The 22931-nt window shown below is 37.1% G+C and overlaps 1 protein-coding gene across 3 annotated transcripts in view; it reads right to left on the minus strand.

Annotated features, from left to right (window-relative positions):
- Positions 1-601: 601 nt before the first annotated feature.
- Positions 602-22931, minus strand: part of klhl2 (kelch-like family member 2) — a 114914-nt gene continuing 92584 nt past the window's right edge. Inside the window, exons 9-15 of one of the 3 annotated variants that reach the window (XM_039759626.1) lie at positions 21867-21984; positions 17419-17616; positions 14851-14952; positions 11111-11239; positions 8482-8622; positions 5990-6133; positions 602-1745 (exon numbers count right to left, since the gene is read on the minus strand). In XM_039759626.1, coding sequence (XP_039615560.1) covers positions 1717-1745; positions 5990-6133; positions 8482-8622; positions 11111-11239; positions 14851-14952; positions 17419-17616; positions 21867-21984 — 861 coding nt within the window. In that variant the 3' untranslated portion in view covers positions 602-1716. The remainder of the gene's footprint in view (positions 1746-5989; positions 6134-8481; positions 8623-11110; positions 11240-14850; positions 14953-17418; positions 17617-21866; positions 21985-22931) is intronic. The other 2 variants (XM_039759625.1, XM_039759627.1) reach the window with 2 other exon arrangements.

Raw genomic sequence — 22931 nt, forward strand, 5'->3', positions numbered from 1 at the left:
GTCGCTTTGAAGAAAAGCATCTGCTAAGCAAATAAATGAAAACGTAAAATTCAAAAGATATACAGTAAAATGCACCAATAAATTAAGAAGTTGAAAAAACTAATAAATAAAAATTCATTAATAACTCGATAAGATGAAAAGATTTGCTCAGTGTGGCTGAAGCTTCTACACCATACTAGAAGATGAGGAGTGGGATCAATCAGGGTTTAAATGTCTCATCCTTATAGAAAAATAAAAGAAATTCAAACACTTCTTCATAAAAAGCCAAGTGCTGTACATCTGGAAAAGCTGTAAGCATGTAGATTTTTCTCATTGGTGAGATTTACTTTTTGACACTAACTTGGTTATTTTACTGTACTGTAACCTAACCCTTTCACATTTTTGCCTTTTAATCATTCAAATTCAATCAATCACATATAGAATTAAAAAAATATATATATATTAACAAGTGTCTTTCTTTGGGGCCAGTGCTGTATTTCTCGGAGAAATATTGCACAGTAATACATGTATGCGCCTTAAATCAGGGGTTTTTGTATAAAAAATGTAAATAAAATAAAGGTGAACACCTTATGTGAAGTACAAGAAGCATATTTATTTTTTTAAAAAACATTTGTTTATAGAGCATTTCACAACATTCCTGACACTTTTGCAATAATAATAATAATAACAATAATAATAATAATAATAATAATAATAATGGAACAAATCAGAGAAAGATGTCTTGAATGGAAATTGGTAGTGGAGATTAAAGCAAACTTTGGTCATTTTTCAGAAAAGATTCAAATCTGCGCCTTTTTTTGTTTTTAATTTTTTTTCTACATCACATTCATTTTTCACTAACATTACAGTAGTTTAAAATCAGCAGCTAAAATGAATTGGCCGTTATAAGACATGCAGATTTGTATCAAATCCAGACAACCAAGGTAAATCTGCAGCATAATTCATGCCATTATCATTCTCATTACCTAAAAGAAAGGAGTGCATCAAAACCTGGAAAAGACTTGAACAATTTGAAATAAATAAGTATAAAAATGCAAACACTGAACTGCCTTTCTGGACAGTTTTGGCATTAGTTCGATCTGGAGTGTGCTGTTTCTGTTATTTTTGCTGTACAAGTGGCTTTAAGGTTAGGCAAACTTTAAATAACTACAAATAAAAATACATTATTTATACAGGATAGACAGATGACATTATTAATATTACCGAGCAACTCTTAATCAAAAAAAGTCCAGAATTTGGACAGAGCAACTTGCAATGGCAAAACGTTATCCATGAAACCACACAAACTGGCTTCGTTTGACTATAAATACTGACACAAAGCAGTCCACCGAATGTTTATTAACATGGTTATGTCCCTTGATGGTTTAATATCTCAACCCTTGAAATTTTCTGTAAGTGATCCTCTTTCATAAATTAAATCTACGCCGGCTCGTCACAATGCCTTGTTTCATCTCTTAGTGTTTTTCTTTTAATTCCTTATATCTCAATTTCCTTTCAAACTAAACAGGATTCTCTTCAAGCAAAGTAAATGTCTGTGCTAAATTTGATCCCAAATAGTGCTCCTTTTAAGTGCAATATCTTGCCGCATCATAGCTCCTCATCTGACGTTTTAAGACAGTGTCGTCTTCTTCTGCGCTGCTGGAGAACAATGCAGCTCACTGAAGATGCAGCCGCCAGATAGCTTCAGATTCACAATAGCAGTAAATCAATGCCTAGTCATAATGGCTTGTCGATTACAGTAACACCTGAGAGGAAACAAAGGCAGACGTTTGACTTTTTGTTTATAGACATCATATTCAGAACAACAAATGAAGGCAGTGTAACTTGAATTTGTACTAGCTGTGCTACCTGTCTAACATGAGTCAAAATCTAACTAATCAATTTAGCTCACAGCACATTCAGCATTAACATTTGCATGGAACCTATTTTGGAATGCATGTAGTAGATACATCATTGCATTGTTCATTTCAACAGATGGTGCATCACAAACATTAGCACTCCTTTTACAAATCCCATAACAAATGGCATATAACAGAGACTATAAGCCACCATACGGACACACAGTTACACAGATTTACACACAGGCACTTGTTTTTTTTTTATTAAGGTAGGTAAGCTACCCATCTAAGATGGATTGAAATCTAAGTAATCAATGCAGGCCACTGGGTTCTTGCAGTGCACCATCTATTGGAACACATTTTGTAATGACTCTAGTAATAAATGCATTGCATTTGTCCTTTTAATATATGGCATATCACAAACATTTGTAGTAAAACATTGCATTTCAATTGTCATTCTAACAGATGGTGTATCACAAACCTTTGTAGTAATAAAATGCATTGTATTTGTCATTCCAACAAATGGCACATCACAAAGATTAGAAATGTTTTTGCAAATCCCATACCAAATGACATATAACAGAGACATAGGAACCGGACGGACACACATATACACATCCTTTTATTAAAGTACTAGACATTAAGCCTGTTACAATAACGGGCACAAGAACAGTAGTGCATAAACATTAGTAGGAACAGTCTATATTAGATGGCAAGGGACCTTGACCTCATTCTGTTTCTTGTCTTAATTTTTTTTTTGTCAAAAATATTTTTTCAAGAAGCCTAAAGTAAAATAATAATAAAAATAAAATAGAAACGTACATGACAATACAGTAAGTATAATTAATATTGCCTTAGTGTAAAAACTTTGTAATAATCTGTAAGACACAATATCTGAAGAAGATATTTAGGTAAAATTTTAAATTTTTTTACCTCATGAAATTTTTCTGTACAATTTCATTATAGACAACATTTCTTGTAAATATTCTGACTGAGTTTGGCAACAGTTTGCCTTGTTCAGGAATCTCTACAATCTTGATAACAACATCTGGAAAACTTCTTACTCTTGATAATGCAACATATAACTGACCGTGGCTGACTACTGGTTCTGGCTAGTAAATGCCAACCTTTTCTAAGTCTTTTTTTCTGAGTCTTTCTCTTTTAGCGTTTTTTTGACGCTCATTTTCTTTTTCTTCAATCGATCTATTTGCTCTTATTTTTCTTTGTCTTTCAGCCTTTCTTTTGTTGATGTCTACTTGTTGAGCTGACCGTTCTTCCAGGAGATGTTGCTTATATAGGATTTGATTGTCTGTGTCTTTTGTCCTACTTGATGTGTCCTTTTTTTGGGTGGCATGTTGTTAGTAGATACGTCCGTAATATTTTCTCCTACAGTAATACTGGCTTGTATGTGGCTGTAATATGCATCCTTTAATATGTCTTTAATTTTCTCTCGCAGTAATACTGGTTTGTATTTCCATAAAATGCCTGTAATTTCCTCTGACAGTAATATTGGCTTTGATGTCCGTAATATGACTTTAATTTTCTGTCACAACAGTGGGCAATCAGCAGAGTGTCCCCAGCAACTGATGTAAGGTGTGGCGTGCTGCTTATAATCGTGCCTGTGGCGTCTCCCCAGCATGTACTGTGCAATTCCCCAGCAAGCATTTTAATCTGTGGGGGCGTGCAGCTGATTATTTAATGTGTGGCGTCTGCCCAACAACGGATTTTATGTGCGCTGCCGCGACTACCCAATCAGCACTCTCCCCAGCAATGGTGTCCTTTATATCTTATCATGCGCGGCCGTGGCAAGGCCATTCACTGTGTGCCCAGCTTCCAGTGTGTGTGCTTTATTTGCTTATCGTGCGCGGTGGCGGCTAGGCCATTCACTGAGCGCCCAGCTTTCAGTGTGTGTGCGTCCACGTCCCAAACGCATGGGCGGGGCACGGTACAATGTGCGGCGCGGCCCGGGCATGCGCACTTCACCAGAAGACACACACGGACACCTGGACGCGTACAGGGGTTTTATTAAAGAGGATTATCTTGTACCTGAAATGTTCAGTGCCAATAAAAATAATTCACCCCTTGGAGGTTTTCACATTTTTATTGGCATATTTATAATTTGGCTTTTTAAACAACGACAAACAGAAAAGGAATTTTTAATGTCCAAGTGAAAACTGATCTCTGTTATGGAGTGTCTAAATTAATTACAAATATGAAACATAAAATACCTGATGACCCAAGTGGTCACTCCCTTCAAGTCAGTATTTTATAGATGCGCCTTTGCAAGCCATGAAAGCCTTGAGTCAGGATTTTATCCTAATGCTGGCGTTTTAATTGCTGCCACTAAGACTTTGGTTTGGAAAAGAGCTCAAAATCTGCAACCTGTTACTTTTGGTATGCATTTGAATTTCTGTGCTGATTAATGATTTGTAATTGACCGTCTGTCCTGTCCTGCACTGAACTGAACTATCTAGTAATATGAAAAACAGATATAAAATAAAGTTGGTTTTATTCACTGTGCTCATAAGAATTGCTTAAGAACGCTTTGAAATCACTTCAGGTTTTTGTCCGGCACCTCCCAACTCACACACATGATATACCAATCAACTTGTCCTGATGGCTACTTATGCAAGATCTTGAACGTTTTGAGGTCCCCCACTATTTTGGTCCTCTAGATCCCAAATTGCTGGACTATATTTTGTGCAGGAAATTACACCCTGATGATAAAAAATAAACCAATAGGTGTGTTCAGCAAAAAAGATCAGAAAGACTTGAAGTTGCGTTGTGCATGACACATAAATGACCTCAGGGGTTCATCTCCTAATGGGATACGAGCGGTCAAGTCCTTAACAAAACTTCAAAAAAATGAGGAGTAGTAACATAGACACGTGGAGCATCGTTTTATGTAAAGTTGGAGGTTATTGATTCCAAATACAATATTTTTAATGTTTGATTCTTTACCGGTGGTCCTAGAACTCTAACAGCCACTCCCAAAATGTCGAAAATTACAGATTTCAAACATAATTATGTGGGCTATCATTTTAGATAATTCAAAAAGTCTGTGATTACAAATAGGAGGTTATGTTTGATTCTTTGCTGGGGATCAATCCCTCCACAAACCTGTATGACAAATGACAAATTTGTATGAGAATCGAGAATATCTGGACTTTAAATATTTAAATTGAAGCACACGTGTTAATATTTGAAATATGTGACAACTATCCTTGTTTATTTTGTTCTTCTACCTCATGAAGCAAATCTTCAGATTTCTTACACCCCAAATTAGACTGGCTTACACTAATTTGGATTTTTTAAAGCAGGTTAACGTGGCTTTGTGAAGCGAATTAAAGAGAATATACAGACATTTCAAGCAAAAATATAATTTTTCATGATACGAGTTCCTCTTTATTAGTAACACATTCATTCATTTTCTTAACTCACTCCATCGAATACAATTTTAAAGACCTGCAATTCCATCCAACTAAGCACAATAGGTGGCACTGTGGTTTATTTTTTATGCAAGTACATTAGTACAACAAAAAAAAAAAAAAGCCACAGTAAGTTTCATTTCTTGAGTCATTTAACGAAATCATTTATTTAAAAAAAAATGAATGGAATCAAACTTGCAGGTCAACTACACCTAGTTCAGGTTCGGCCTCACTGTTCCTGAGAACTGAATTTCAATCCAGCCTTCTCAATGCCTTCATGTCTGAACACGGATTGATGGATAGATTGTTTTGCACATCCACATCTGGCATGGGTTGACTTTGAGGCTAACTGAGTAGTTGGGCAGAACATTTCCCTTAATTCTGCAGTATGGTGGAAGCAAAGGATGGTATTCTGGGTCTAACAAAACAATGTTTTAAAGGGTGTCTCTTTATGTGGCAGAGTTTTGGGTTCTTATACAGTACAGCAGTGTTTTCAGTTCATCTGCAAGTATGTGAAATATAAATTATATTCTCTAGCATCCACATGAATTTATATATATCACCATCATCCCTACATCCTACCAAGATCAAATCTGAATATATTTTTAATTATAGTACTATATTATTTTTTTAAACCACAATTTTTATATTACTTTGCTTATTATATATTTAAATCCCGTATGAGAACACTTGCCTTAGGACTGCATATATTTCCCAGCTTACCTGCATAACTCCTTCCTGTGCTCATGCATGAAGGCAATAGGGTCCACTTATCAGTCACTGGATTATAATGTTCCACAGAAGACAGGTTACAAGATCCATCATCTCCTCCAACTACATACAGAAGACTGTTTATTGCACAGACACCTGCAATAAAAATGATACCAATGTCTGCATCTTTTACACTTTAAAATCTCATTAACTGTAGTGGACGTTGCTCTCTCCCCGTGGCTGTTTCTGGTCATTTGCCCAGTGCTGCTTGGGTTGGGCCCCAGCACCTTTGACTCTAAATTATATGAAGAGGCTCTGAGAGGATTATGTTCTGCTGAAATCCCACTGCGGTTTTAAGCTACTAGCCCCTACAGACATAGGGACACTTTCCCTGCCACTATTTTTTACCTTACAGCCATTTGATTTCTATAACTCCCTCAGGGATTTGCTGCTACAATTTGTTGTGAATAGTTCAAAGCTACCAAATTTCTCCTTTTCAGTTTTGTTTTTATCTGCGATGTTAATGTTATTACACTGATAATTTGATACTGCAGAATGTTATAATTCTGTTAATTATGTACATACCAGTCCATTAGAAAATGTTGTAAATGGTGCAATAAAGAAAGATATATCTAATATGACAGAATCTGTACAATTCACACAATGGAAGAATATAAAACTGTGTATTATGTAGAAACCAAACTGACGATATATGTATTGTGTGGTCCCAGTGACATACTGGTCAAAACTGAAGCTTCACAGCTTGATGAGACTGGGCTGAAATTCTAGCTAGGAAACTGTTGCCATAATTTGTTGGTGTAGGCTTTTCTGAATGTTAAAATTTTCCTTCCACATATTAAAGACTTAACTCATTAGGTGTTGGATTAAATTACATTTCCTAAACTTACTTCTAATGTTTTACTGGTATTTCTTTCAAAAATGAATTTTAAAGATTCAGTGCAAAAGTAATTAACTGAATGAGGAGATTGTGTTCGGTCAGTGAAATGTGTACCTTTTTTTGGCAATTTTTTTAAGAGGAAAAACGACTTAACAAAACATAACCTTCTCAAACCTACTTAATCCATTTCAGTGTCACTTGGGCTGGCAGCACAAGGCAGGGAACAACCCTGTAGAGGGCACAAGTCCATTATATTGACCACTCACACACACGCGTGCATGCACATGCGCACACAATTCGTTTAGATGACCAATTAAAGTATTTTTAAGCAATAATGGATAAAATTAAATTTTTAAATCAAAATTAAATGAGTAATAAGCTCAAAGGAAGTCTGGTATGATAAAGAGCATGCCAATAATATGCTGATCAAATTACTTTCTGTATCTGCTAATCCACATCATCAAGCCAGCGAGCGAGCGAGTGAGTAGTTGGCGCAAAATGTATTAAAAAACACTTTGCCAGGCTTTGATCTGTGATGCTGGTAGACCAAAAGATTACTACTCCATTATCTTCTGATTAGTCTTTGCTCGAGTACAGTAAGTGTACGAGACCTGCAATGTCAGTGTCTTGGGCACCTTCTTATTTCCTCTATAAAAATTTGTATGGTATGCAGATGAGCTGGTGCTGAACTCAAAAATGGTCTCTGAATGTAGTACGAGATTATGGGTTGTTCACTTTATCTCCGTTTCATAACAGATTTTAAATACACAAAGAGTATTTACCTGGCATTAACCCCGAACATGACATCGGCTTGGAATTCTATGCAGCTGCGGTTAACCCTGAGTCAGACTCTGGGTGATGTGTAATGATCCGCTTTACATTTTTAAATCCAAATAACACTCAGGACAATATTCTGCGGCGGCGCGGTGGCACAGTGGGTAGCGCTGCTGCCTCGCAGTTAGGAGAGCCGGGTTCTTCCCTGGTCCTCCCTGCGTGGAGTTTGCATGTTCTCCCCGTGTCTGCGTGGGTTTCCTCCCACAGTCCAAGGACATGCAGGTTAGGTGCATTGGCGTTTCTAAATTGTCCCTAGTGTGTGCGTGTGTGTGTGTGTGTCCTGCGGTGGGCTGGCACCCTGCTCTGGGTTTGTTTCCTGCCTTGTGCCCTGTGTTGGCTGGGATCGGCTCCGGCAGACCCCCCCGTGACCCTGTAGTTAGGATATAGCAGGTTGGATAACGGATGGATGAATGGACAATATTCTGCTGCCCTCTAGTGGATGAAATAACATCATGCTGCAAAGTCCAGATTGCAACATCGGGCTGTGCATTGGTGGCGGTCTTAAAATGTACCACAAAAAGGATGTGTACTAAATCTGCATCATTGCAGCATTGTTTCTGTAACAAGTAATAACATTTCTTTTTGTTGAAAAATATGTAACATTTTTGGCAAATATTTCATGAGGTAAACGTAATGCTAAGGAGGTTAAAACCCAATGTTTTAGCAATGCCTGTCGGAAACTCACTCCATAAGAAATTAGAAGGATCAGTGGTAGTCAAGTTCCTTGCTCTTTCAAGCCCATTATGTGGAATAAAGTGTTAAATTTTCTTACCCGCATTTCTTCTACACATATTCATGTCGGCGACTTGCTTCCAAGAGTTTGTGGCAGGATCATAAACCTCACAGCTCTTCCTCACTAAGGGGCCATCATGGCCACCAACAGCATACAGCAAACCTTTTAAAACCCCTACACCTGTAGACCAAAGAAATCAATCAACATAGAGAGAACTTTACTTGTTCCCTGAGGGGAATCTAGTATATAACAAGTGATTTAAGAAAATATGTCCTTTTGGAGCATCAAAGTTATTAGGTAAGCAATAAGCTTCACAGAAAGCAAGAGTTTTGATAAAAGTTTCTATGGAAGATAAAAATATATGCCATAATAATTCACATTACATTTTTATTAAAAGTATTTAGGGTTTCCGGCCTTTGTATTTCAATACACAGAAATGATTGCCGTGTTTAAAAAGCCACAGAAAAGTGGGGCAGTGCTTTGTGTTAGCTCAGATGCTGTCAATATCAACTTTACAAGGGTTATCTCCAGTCATGTAAAGGATATTCTGTTAGTTTAAATGTTGTGTTTAACTGTCCTGGACAGTTTAATCCTGAAGTTCACTGCTGATGTGGTGAGATCCTGTGACCCTAACGCTATGTCCACACTACTACTGTACAATTTCAAATAAAAATGGTTTTTAAACCAATACAAACAGGCATACAGATGAACACAATAAGTGCCATGGAAAGAAACTCTTCTAATTTTGCTCTGTTGGAATATGGTTTTCTTTGTGGGGTGACCAATCACGAAATGAGACACTGTAATGTGAACGATTTAATCAGGGAAGGGCTACATAATGATCAGGATCAAATCAGTGTGTGATTCTTTTTATTTAAAAAGTAGGAAAGGAATATAAGATCTACGGCCGCAGTGTCCTTTTAACCAGGGTGCAATACGAGTTGTAAGTGGATGTAATAAGGCAGTAGTCTGGATGGAATCTGCTTTAGGGATTTGGATTGAAGACTGATGGAAGAAGAACAACAACAACGGCGGTGCTACACAGTCGCCTGAAAAGGCTCCTTTACAAGAGCTGTAATGCTCTCCTTTGTTGTGCAGTAAAATTAAACTCATCATTATCGGACAAGTCATCGTGTCATTGTTGGTGAGTAACCATAACTAATTTTCTACTTACAGTACTTAGTACATGTACATACATTTAGTGTCACTGTACACACATTTACTGTATACAATTTTTCTTGTATTGTACGTCTTTATTGCTGGTGGCCTGTCTATCGTAATGGCTGTAACATATGTGATATCGGAGACACTCGATATCTTTAAAATAATATTTAGGTTTTACTGTATATAAACAGTGTGTTTACATACATAATTTCAATGACTATTACCTAACAACATAATTTCAATGACTATTACCTAACATCTAAGAGATATACAAAGGGATTATGCTGTATAACTGTGCAGGGAATATTTATAAAGTGTGGGAGAGTTTATAAGGGCTTAAAATATATAAAAATAACCATATGAACATATGGTTTCTACTTCGCGGATTTTCACCTATCGTGGGGGGTTCTGGAATGCAACCCCCGCGATCGAGGAGGGATTACTGTAGTGTGGGTGGGGCCTAATTGAGAATCAAGTGGTTAATGCGGGTCTTCCAAACAATAGACCACAGTGTCTAAAAAGACACTTTGGCGACTATGGATTATACTACATGCACGGCTTGTATTAAAAGATAATTCAAGACAATTGGATTTTATGTCATAATAAATAAAAATAATAATAAAAAAAGCAACTCATATATTCAGCTTAATGACAGGAGGCCCTCATTTAACCAAGAGAAAGCTTTTCTGGCAATTGTACATCAAGTGAAATCTAGATTTCGTGTGGGGGAACTTTTTTTTTTTTCCAAGACACCAGTTAAGATGCACCAAAAAAATGATAAATGCCAAATATGCATCTAAAGTTTATGTAATCTAATTTGTAGGGGGTCGGAAATGGTAAGTATTGTTTTCCATAGTTTAGCAATAAACAAACAAAAAAAAATACAAATATCTACCTTTCCATTTCATCACTATTAAAGCTGCCACTTTTTAAACTTATGTTTTGATGTAATTTTGAGCAAAACTAAACTATACACAACTGTACATTGACAGCTGAGTGGCACTATAAACCCAAATAATAACTGGAGAGACAATCATCTACACTTTGCAAAAAGATGTCATTCAACAGAGTCCAGCTTTTAAAAAGACAGACCACTACTCTAGTATGCCTGACTCAAGGTCTGCCCCCACCTTCCAAGCAACACTGAAGAGGCACATTAGCGAAAACACCCCATAATATCCAGTGCTTTCAACATTTCTGGTCTGATCATAGCCGCACTTGCAGTGATGTCACTATGTGGCACCAGCTGCAAAGTTGACTGAGAGTCAGGTGCATTGTCAGACAAAAGAGTGTAACAGATTCAGACACTTTCAACTTTATGTATAATTCCCCTTGCTTACAGTAAAAGTTTTTTTTTCTCCAACAGTCTATAATAAAATGAATTGGCCATGGCATTGTTGTGCATCTGATTTTTCAGTTTGAACCCTGTTTTGTATTCCCACCCTACAAAAGACAGAAATCCAAATCATACATTAAACAATAAAAATAAAGTAATAGTCCTGACCTGCCCCACTTCGGCGTGTGCTCATCTCAGCCACATAATTCCATTCATTGGTATTGGGGTGGTATGCCTCTACGGTGCTAAGACATTGCCGGGAAGCACCATCATATCCACCCACTGCATATAGTAGCCCTTATATACAAAAAATAAAATAAAATTACATATATAATTTAACACCACATGTATTTCTGTTTTAACAAATAATTTTATATCTGTACAATATGAGAAGGTATAGAAGATCTTAAATATTAAAAAGGAAAACACACCAACTCTTTTTTGACTTCACTAGGCCCAGATTAATCTTTGGAATACTGTAGACCAAAATGTTAAAACTTTTAAATTATCTATCAACAACTAACTTACTCAATTTCAGGGTCACCAAGGCTGGAGCATATCAAAAGCTACTCTTTGAACGACGCCGGGCAAACCCATTCACTTCTTCATCCCAAAAAGACAAAATAAATAGGCACACCGATTTACAAGATAATCTGTAAAGTGACTGTCACAATTCTAGGCACAGCCCAGTGATGTCCAGTTATGTGACCTCAGGATCACGTCTGTCTTTTTTGCAGATGATGAGGTCTTGTTGGTTTCATTAAGTGGTGACATTAGGTATGCACCGGGCCAGTTTGTGGCAGAATGTGAAGAGGGGAGGATGAGAATCAGCCCCTCCAAGTCAGAGATCAAGGTTCTCAGATGGACATGTGCCTTCTACAGGTTGAGGAGAAGGTGCTGCCTCAAGCGGAGGAGTTTAAGTATCTCATGGGAGCAAGAGATTGATCAGAGTGGTGTCAGCAGTTAGGCTGACACATTACCAATCCAAAAGAATTAGAACATAGATACATGCAGTGAAAATGACCTTCCTTCAGATGGTGTCTGGGCTTAACCTTTCAGATAGGGAGAGGAGTTTAGACATTCAGAAGGAGCTTGAAGTAGAGCCAACTGCTCCTCGCATCAATAGGAACCAATGGAGGTTGTTTAGTGGATCTGATTAGATGCTTCCTGGACACCTTACTGTTGAGGTGTTTCAGGCATGTCCAACTGAGACAAGACCTTGGAGAAGATGTAGGATGAGATGGAGAGATTATATCTTATAGCTGGCCTGGGAACACCCAGGTATCCGCACCTGGAGGAGGCATCTTTGCTTAGACTGCTGTCCCTGTGACTTTAACTTTGTTATTTTGTGACATTGCTACATGTCATTGGTGTCAGGTTTTGATTTACTCCCTTTCCTAGCTTTGTACACTTTTAGTTTTCTTTAATGTTACCCATTATCCTCATTTTCATGTTTGTCTTAACCACTAAGGGGCAAAGACTTTAGTTTTGCTGTGGCAATCAATAGTGCAGTCACCTGAAGGAGATTTAAGAGCTGGCCTTTGATGCAGCTGTGGCATCGCCTTTGGCCATTCTACACTTAAGATTTGTTTTCTTTCTACTTTTTTCTCAGCATTGTTTTGTTTGAGTTTCCTAGCTTTTCATTTGGGTATACCTCATGGTTTTATACTCCTAGCTTTGTGAATTTAGGATTTAGAAATAATGCAACTGGATATTGTTTTGGATTTTTGACAATTACCTCCATCATTGGGATTATACTTCTGATTTAGTTAATTAAAAGTCTTGCTTTAGTTTATTAGTTCTACGTATTTATGTGATTCGTTGAAGTTCTTTGTTTTGCTAGTTTCTTATTTTTCCTTTTATTGTTACACCTTTGTTCAAACTAATTATTATCTGCTCCTCATTTCTGTTTATGCATCTTCCAAATCCACTTTTATTCTGAACAGGGTTATGAGAAAGCAGCAGGCATTAGGTACAAGGCAGGAGCTATCATTGCTTTTGTTTAGTTTTATTTTGATAGATGATTATTTTATCATTCCCTAATAAACAAATGTTTTATCTTTTTAAATTTTATGGTTTTAGCCTACTTGTTATGTTTAAACATAACAAAAAGGGAGTGTGGCCTATGCATACACACAACATTATATTTGGAGTGTTTGGTAACATGTTCATAGTGGATATCTTTAAGAGAACAACGTGGATACATCTGTACAGTGGAATCTCGGTTCACAAACATCTCGGTACACGTACAAATCGGTTTACGACCAAAACTTTTGCCTCAGTTCACGACCACACACTCGGTATACAAACAAGCTAGTTTCCCTTTCGGTTTGTGCGCGCCGATGATTTCTGCATGTGTTGCACTGTTATCGGTCAGACGTGCGTGCTTTCGCTGTGAACTCTTTGTGCTCTATTTCATTTCCCTTCCGGTTCGTATGCGCCGATTACTGTATTTAAGCACGTGTTCAGCCTCTCCCTGTTCACTGTTCTCAGTCAGACGTGTGTGCTTTACCTGTGAACTCTTTGTGCTCTACAGTATTTCGTGTGCTTTTGCAGTTAACCATGGCTTCTAAGCACTGTAACCTCCTCTCCACCCAGTTCCTCCTCACTTCATGCCAGAACTCGACTCATGCAAGGTTAGTTTTCTTGGTGGTTTAAGGTTAGTTTTTGTATTACGGATTTTTCAAATGTTCATTTTCGGTTCGTAGCGTGAATTGTTGCAATGTTACTTTTCTTGGTTGTTTATTAAGTTACGGATTTTTCAAATGTTCCATTTTTTCCCTGTGCTTAAAACATTAAAAAATGTGTTTACAGCGATCAGGTTGTAAGGCTATTAGCGTGAACTCCTGAAATGTTACTTTCTTGGTTGCTTGTGGTTTGTTTTTAAACAAAGTTCGGATTTGTTCAAATGTTCCTTTTTTTTACCCCTGTGCTTAAAACTCATAAAAAAAAAGTGTTTACAGCAATCGGGTCGTAAGGCTATAGCGCGAATTCTTGCAGTGTTAGTTTTCTCTGTTGTTCAAGGTTTTCTGTGTTATTCAATGTTTTTACATTTAGTTTACTATTACGATGTACATTCTATGGTGTAATTAACTATATTTGTGCTTAAAAATCTTTAAAAAATATATATTTACATACAGTTCGTACCGTCTGGAACGGATTAATTGTATTTACATACAATCCTATGGGGGAAATTCCTTCGGTTCACCACCAAATCGATTAACGACCAGAGTTTTGGAATGAATTATTGTTGTGAACTGAGGTTCCACTGGATTTAGTCTTTAAATGATGAAAGACTTTGTTTAGTCCTGACTCTGAACATTGCCTAGGGTTTTTGGTTTGGTGACCAATTCTAGAACCTTTGGTTATGATCTTCTCCAGATTCTGACTATTCTTAGTCCTTTCTTTCCAAAGCACTTTCCGACTCAACCACTCCTAACCACAAAAATCTTTGATCCTGTTTTTATGGAAAAACTGAATTGGTCACAGCAGTGCAAAATGTCTAGCAATTGAAATAAGGAGGACGGCACTGCAGTTCTAGCAGTGTTCCTTCAGATCTGGAGGCATTGTTTAAAATACCACCTTGTAATTGATATTAATGTTATAGAAAAATCACTCGTAATGTCTGGCTCTGTAAAGGTATCTGTATGAAATTACCATCTATGAGTAACAGGAGAATTAATGGACAAACGAATAGCCTTGAAAAGGTTTTTGTTTACATGTTAATGGTCAAAAGAAATTTAAGGATAATTACTAGGCCACGGAAATTCTATTTTTTTCCTTTTCTTCATGTGCGTGATATCAAAGCCTTGGTATTGGTATCACTGTAGTAGCCCCGAGGCATAGCAACACTAACGTCAAGAGTCAGACTAATCAATTATTCATGCATATATTCTACTGTTAATCACCTCCGACAACACCAACTCCTACGCTGCTCCGCCTGGTGTTCATTGGAACAACGTGAAACCATTCATTTGTCTTAGTGTTGTATGCTTCGACAGATGATAAACCTGAAATGAAAAAGTAGTCTCTTTAATTTAAAACAAAGAAAATTTGTGGCAAGACAAAAAAATGGCAAGTTGCACTGCTGGTTGTACTTGGATTGTGGTTCATTACATGGCTTCTACCTTACTTTGTACCACTGATTGCAAAGGCCTACGAGAGTCCAACAAATCATAATTTTACATGATCTCATTACATGACAATTTCATGGCGTGAGTGAGTGGATTGAGTGTACAATATAGGTTAATGGCATCCCCTGCTTGGGCGGATTGCTAAGCCCATAATTAGGATACTCTTCCTGTGACTGTAATCTCTATCTTTATATTATTTTGCAAAGTCTCCCAAAAGCACAAAGTGAGAAGTCAAGCAAAATACACCTTTTCTTAGCTAACTAAAAAGATTACAATATGCAAGCTTTCTAGGGGGCTTGAGTTGCCTCGAAAGCTTGCATATTGTAATCTTTTTAGTTAGCCAATAAAAGGTGTTATTTTGTTTGACTTCTCACTATATCCATAATGGCTAACACAGTACAATACCCTAGTACTCCAAAAGCACAAATAAAGATAAACAATGGTTTATTGTTATACTGTATTTTGCCAAGTGAAACACAGGAAAGCTAATCCATCAGACACACTGAAGAAGATACTTTCATCATATTCAGGTCCATTAAGGCCAGGAATATCTTTAAATACAGTGAACGACAGGGGATGGTTTAGAATGCCTAACACAAAATAATTACAACAACCCAAATACTTATAAATATACAAAGTGTTTACTAGAAAAGTAATATGGGGCAGACAAAATACAAATCAAGCAAAAATAAAACACACACCTCTGCTGTCTCACTAGATCTAAGTAAATAGGTAATCACATGTCTACCAGTTTGGTTGGCTTCCTACTTATCCAGCTCTTTAAGCACAAAGCATTTCCACTATCACATTTGTCTGCTTCGTTGCCAAATCCTTGTCTCCCTTTTCCAGCCAATTAAGCCTCTACCTTGGCTATTCTCAAGATTCCAAATTCAAAGCGGCTGTGGTTAAGACAGTGTCAGTCGGTGCTGGAGCCACTTACAGGGCAATGCATGCAATGGCTTCCAGGGACAGGACAGGTTTTTGACTGCAATGAAGTAGACCTCACACAGCCCCTTTAGTGTCCACTGGTGCTCAATTTTAAAGAAGCCTGTTCTCCCCAACACACAACGTGGATCCTTAATGATCTGGAACTTGTTAATTAAATGATGCATCTGCTACTGCCGCTTTTAAACATCTTCTCCCTAAAGTTAACATTTTCAAAACACATTGGAATTGCCATACTTTATTACTCTTTTGATTTCAAGGCTTGGAAAGATTCTACCTCTATTTTGTGGCCATTCATTTCATTTTAAATTCCAGCGCAAACACAGTGTTTGGATTTTCTGTGCTTTGCATATTGCAGAGAGAAAAAAAAAAAAAGAAAACCATATACGGTGCCAATAAAAGTCTTCATCCCCGTGGACGTTTTCACCAGATCCAAAAAGAAGTCTTGTTGTACAAGAGTAAATGAGTAATAGGTGTACTAGCATTAGTAGATGCAGCAACTAAAGTGTCACCTAAGTTATTAATTGGAAATCCATGATGAGTATTTTTCAGTATCATGGAAGCTTAAAAATTCAATGGGGTAGAATTCTATGACCCCCAACAAGAACACTTTGCATCCCTCCATTAGCGAACTGTTAAATTCCGTTTAACGGTCATCAGGCCTATCACAGAAGAAGTGATTATTATATTTACAGTGTGCAGTTTTTTATTACGATTTGTTAATCACATAATTCCTACTATAGACATAAAATTCAAGAACAAAGTGAGACAAACATGATGCTTCAGTACAGTCCAAGGGCTTCCTAATGACCGAGTACACCAACATTCCTCAGTGCAACTTAACTTCAGCGGAATACAAAGTGGATAACAAAGTAACATAACGAACGACAGCAAACTAAAGTAATGCAGTACAATATATACTGTATTATTATTGGACATTTATTTCCTTGAGAATAACTTTCAAACTGCAATGGATTGTGTGAGTCTTGCTTCCATTAGATTTATTTATTAAGGTAACATTTTTATCTAGATTGACTTCCATATCCCAGTGCACGGTTTAAATTCTTAAATAACTGGAGACAACTTCCTCAGGAACACACAGTGAGTCAGGGATGGGACTACACTTGTGAGTTACAGTTCAACACCTTAACCTCTAGGCCCAGAATGCAATAGCCTAGATCAGGGGAATTTAGGGAAAAAGAGGTTCAACAAATTCAAAGTCATACCAGGAGGAATACACTGTCTGAAGAATAATAGAAATGTTAATGCAATTTTCATTTTGTAATATATGTTTAGGTTTATGTAAATACTTGCTTTATTCAAGCTATGGGTCTGGCATAGGTTTTCAAATTGATACAAGACTGTATGATCATCTTTTCATTATTGTAATTCACACACCTGTGCTGCCATCAAAACCTCCAACAGCATAGAGAAGACCGTTTAATACTGCTGCTCCCAAAGTGCTTCTTCTGTCCTGCATACTGGCCACACATAACCACTGGTCTTTGACAGGATCATAACAGTCTACTGTGCGCACTCTTAACGAGCCATTAAATCCTCCAACTGCATAGACAAGACCACTCATATATACAACACCTGTTAAAAATAATAAGAGCATTCAGATGATGCACTGGAATAAAAGATATGGTTACAAAAACATTAAGTCAAATACATGTGTGCTTGCGCTTCTGTATGTTGAACCACTGTAACACAGCATCATACTACAGATAATATTCAATAAACACAAAGCAAAGTGAAATGTTGAGAAAGATCACTCGGACATTTTGTATTTATTTAAATTTTACCACAATAACCCCCATAAAAGTTTCTACTTGATTTTATTCTTTTAAGCTAGAGTTTCTGTTACATCTACAGTGGTGTGAAAAACTATTTGCCCCATTCCTGATTTCTTATTCTTTTGCATGTTTGTCACACAAAATGTTTCTGATCATCAAACACATTTAATCATTAGTCAAATATAACACAAGTAAACACAAAATGCAGTTTTTAAATGATGGTTTTTATTATTTAGGGAGAAAAAATATCCAAACCTACATGGCCCTGTGTGAAAAAGTAATTGCCCCCTTGTTAAAAACTAACCTAACTGTGGTGTATCACACCTGAGTTCAATTTCCGTAGCCACCCCCAGGCCTGATTACTGCCACACCTGTTTCAATCAAGAAATCACTTAAATAGGAGCTGCCTGACACAGAGAAGTAGGCCAAAAGCACCTCAAAAGCTAGACATCATGCCAAGATCCAAAGAAATTCAGGAACAAATGAGAACAGAAGTAATTGAGATCTATCAGTCTGGTAAAGGTTATAAAGCCATTTCTAAAGCTTTGGGACTCCAGCGAACCACAGTGAGAGCCATTATCCACAAATGGCAAAAACATGGAACAGTGGTGAACCTTCCCAGGAGTGGCCGGCCGACCAAAATTACCCCAAGAGCGCAGAGACGACTGATCCAAAAGGTCGCAAAAGACCCCAGGACAACGTCTAAAGAACTGCAGGCCTCACTTGCCTCAATTAAGGTCAGTGTTCACGACTCCACCATAAGAAAGAGACTGGGCAAAAACGGCCTGCATGGCAGATTTCCAAGACGCAAACCACTGTTAAGCAAAAAGAACATTAGGGCTCGTCTCAATTTTGCTAAGAAACATCTCAATGATTGCCAAGACTTTTTGGAAAATACCTTGTGGACTGATGAGACAAAAGTTGAACTTTTTGGAAGGCAAGTGTCCCGTTACATCTGGCGTAAAAGGAACACAGCATTTCAGAAAAAGAACATCATACCAACAGTAAAATATGGTGGTGGTAGTGTGATGGTCTGGGGTTGTTTTGCTGCTTCAGGACCTGGAAGGCTTGCTGTGATAGATGGAACCATGAATTCTACTATCTACCAAAAAATCCTGAAGGAGAATGTCCGGCCATTTGTTCGTCAACTCAAGCTGAAACGATCTTGGGTGCTGCAACAGGACAATGACCCAAAACACACCGGCAAATCCACCTCTGAATGGCTGAAGAAAAACAAAATGAACACTTTGGAGTGGCCTAGTCAAAGTCCTGACCTGAATCCAATTGAGATGCTATGGCATGACCTTAAAAAGGCGGTTCATGCTAGAAAACCCTCAAATAAAGCTGAATTACAACAATTCTGCAAAGATGAGTGGGCCAAAATTCCTCCAGAGCGCTGTAAAAGACTCATTGCAAGTTCTCGCAAACGCTTGATTGCAGTTATTGCTGCTAAGGGTGGTCCAACCAGTTATTAGGTTCAGGGGGCAATTACTTTTTCACACCACTGTATACTAGTGATCAGATATTATGTGTATCATTTCTAACTGTGATCAGACTCTTTTGTCCTTTCAGTTTACGGTATATTATTATGTCAAGACACTCATTATTTGCGGTGTCTCCTTACTTCTCCCCGATTTATGTTATCTTGTCTTCTAAATTGAATGCATTTGCTGTTTAGAATTTCATTACAATAAGCTTTATGAAGTGTCTTGTAGTGACTCTTGCTCTGAAAGGGTGTAATGTGAAATAAATATAGATCAATTAGAAAGTGCCAAAAGCGAGATTAAAACCACTATCTAAGCGCAGGGGTGTCGATCTCCAGGCCTGGAGGGCCACAGTGGCTGCAGGTTTTCATTCTGACCCTTTTTCTAATCAATGACCAGTTTTCACTGCTAATTAACTTCTTTTCCCTTTATTTTAATAGCCCTGATTTTAAGGATTCAGTTCCCTGAATGTATTTCTTTCTTCATTAAATGGCAGCCGAAATGAAATGAAATGTGAAACGAGCTAACAGATGACCAGCTAAACCAATTTCACTCCAACCAATCTCTTAATGAGAAGCTGATTCTTGCTGATAATTAAACCTGTTATTTAATTCAATGGCTTTTTGCTGCTCTCTTTCTGCCACAGCAGACATTTTCAAAACTGTTGATTTTTTTTTGTTTTTTTCTAAGAACATCGTCAAAATGTTTTGGTGACCTGAGCAATCAACCTTACCAAGATCATCACCTTTCTTTATTTTAAGATAATCTGTGATTGGCACAGGTAAGATGGTCATGTGGCAGCTTGTTTTGCGTCTCATAACAGTTTGGCTGCAAATTAAGGGAAAAGAAACAACTAAGGGGCATGAGTCCAGTTAATTAGCAGCAAAAACTGGTCACTAATGAAGAAGATGGTTAGAATGAAAACCCGCAGCCACTACGGCCATCCAAGACTGGAGTTCGACACCTGTGATCTAAGGGGATAAGCAGGATCAAGTAAAGCTGTTGCTCTTCCATAACCAGCTATACTACTGCATCACAATGAACAACATATGTTTTACTCTAAATTAAAAATCAAGTTTCAAAGTATGCTTTTCTTAACTTATTTGTATTCTAAATATATTAAAACATTTTTTAACCATAGAAAACTACATATTATAGTTGATCCTAGCATCTAGTACCTAATACAGGTTCAGAGTAAGGCATAGATAGACAGACAGATAGATAAGACACTATATGACAGACAGACAGACAGACAGACAGACAGACCTGCAATATTAGATAGATAGATAGATAGATAGATAGATAGATAGATAGATAGATAGAACTATATAACAGACAGATAAATAAATAATAAATAAATAAATCTTGTCCAACCCTCAGACATGTCCACACTTAAAGGAATACTCCACCCCAAAATGGTATTTCTTATATGTTACTTACCACAGGTATTTTATAAGGATGACCGAGAAGAGAAGAATGAAGATTAAACGTTTAATAGAATAGGCATCTACGGTGACCAACATTGTACAACAGCATGAAAAGAAATCTAACGTTACTTGTGTCAAAATGTCCATTATTCAGTCATATACTCATAATGTGCTAAACGCACAAATTTTTTGTTAAAATATTGTAAAATAAGCATTTCTGGAAATAAAAAATGCAGGGCAAAAATATGAAGTACATTAACAAGGAACTGAGCTTTTGAACTGATGACTCATGACCAACTTGCTTGGGGGAGTGGCAGTCTGATCCTGAGCTAGAATGATGGAAATGGATGGATCCTGACCAATGAATACAGCAGTGAGTCAGATCTTCAATTCAAAAGCTCAATCACATGTGAATGCATTTCCTGTTTATGCCCTGCACTGATTTTTCCAGCAAGAAATTCATCCATTTTGCAAGTTGATATTGTTTGCTGTTGTACAGCAGTGAACACTAGAGAAGTATATTCTGTCAAACACTTTTCTTTGTCCCCGGTCTACATGAAAACATGAGATTAAAATTTTTTCTTGGGCACAACTAAAAAAACACATGGAGTAAGTAAAATATAAAAAAAATATATATATATATATACCTCTTGGGTGGAGTACTCTTTTAAACTATTGACAGTTTTATTTTATGTATATAAATTTATTTTTAGCATGTAAATTCTGCCAAAACACAATGAAAATTAAGATCAATAGATCCTTATTGTTGAATTATGCAATATTCTCAATATGGGTAAATTCCTGATAGAATTCTGCTCTTACCGGTATTTTAACATACTGTAATGAATGACAGTTATGAATTCCTGTTCTTGTACTCCACCTATTGTAGGGTTTTCTCAGTTAATAAAATCCCCAATCACTATAACATCCTCCTCTAGGTTTGGTATTACTAAAAACGTGTACAGTATACTGTATTAGGAATGCTGTCTAAGTTAGGGATCCATAACAAATTCCAAGTACATTGCCTGCATTGTATCCTGTCACATCAATGTAAGAAACACAGTTATTATATTATCAGACAGACAGACACACAAACACAAACACTTTATTAATCCCAAGGGGAAATTCACAATTTCTACCTGCTCTACATCTTCTGGAGGGCAACTCTGCCACCTGGTACCATTTCTCTTCCTTGAAATCGTAGCACTCAACACTTCGGATAGCTTTGGGAGCCTGTCCTCCAACTACTACCATTACCTACAAAACAAGAAAAAAAAAATGCTTTAAAACTGTGTATATTAAGAATACTGTCCGTGTTCAGGTTCCATAACACACTTCAAGTGTCTAAATTTGCAAACCATTCTGTAAACATGTTTTTATCTTGTCATTTTGGGCTATTGTGAGTAGATTGATGGGCAAAACTGGCAAATGTATCCATTTACAATTAGATCTACAACCCTGTAAAGTGTGCAGAAAGTGAAATGGTTAGAATACTTTCTGAAATCACTGTACAACGGAGTGACTACATTTGCAGTCGGCAGAAAAATATAAACCTTTTCTATAAACACCATCAAATTAAATGAAAGCAATAAGGCATAATTCTGTATTAACTAATGAAATATATTATGCTAATTGTACTGAATTCAGCATTTAGACAAAGTTGGTAGTGATTGATGCACATTAAAAGGATGGCAGCAGGACAAACATGTTTATGTTACAAATTAAAATTTATCCATCAAAGAGACCCCTGTTCTTCCATTCATCTAGCCATCTTAAAATCCCGTCTTATCCATTCCAAGTTTGCCTTCAGCCAAATCAGAAACAACAGATGCAAATCAGGAACTAACCTTGGACAAGACATCATTCTACTGCAAGACGCATTCAGTCACAACAGGCCACTTTAGAGTTACAAATTGCCATCATGCGCTAGTACTTGGAACTGGACTGGAAACTATAGTAAGTGGTGAAAACATACATAGATGGGAAAAGAAAATTCAATTTACACAAAGGCAGTGACTCAGGAATCACAGCCTACCTAGTCTGTAGAGGCGGCAGTGTTAACCCCAGCATGCTGCTCTTTTTATTTAGCAGCATTTTAGTCTGATAATGTTAAGCACAAATCCATCCAAAAAAGGGAATGTAGCCCACACCACAACTAGGTCATCTTAGTTAGATTAGACTTCCAGCTTCATTCTGGCATTAGG

This window comes from Polypterus senegalus, chromosome 7, assembly GCF_016835505.1.
Source record: "Polypterus senegalus isolate Bchr_013 chromosome 7, ASM1683550v1, whole genome shotgun sequence".
NCBI classification, from domain to species: domain Eukaryota; kingdom Metazoa; phylum Chordata; class Cladistia; order Polypteriformes; family Polypteridae; genus Polypterus; species Polypterus senegalus.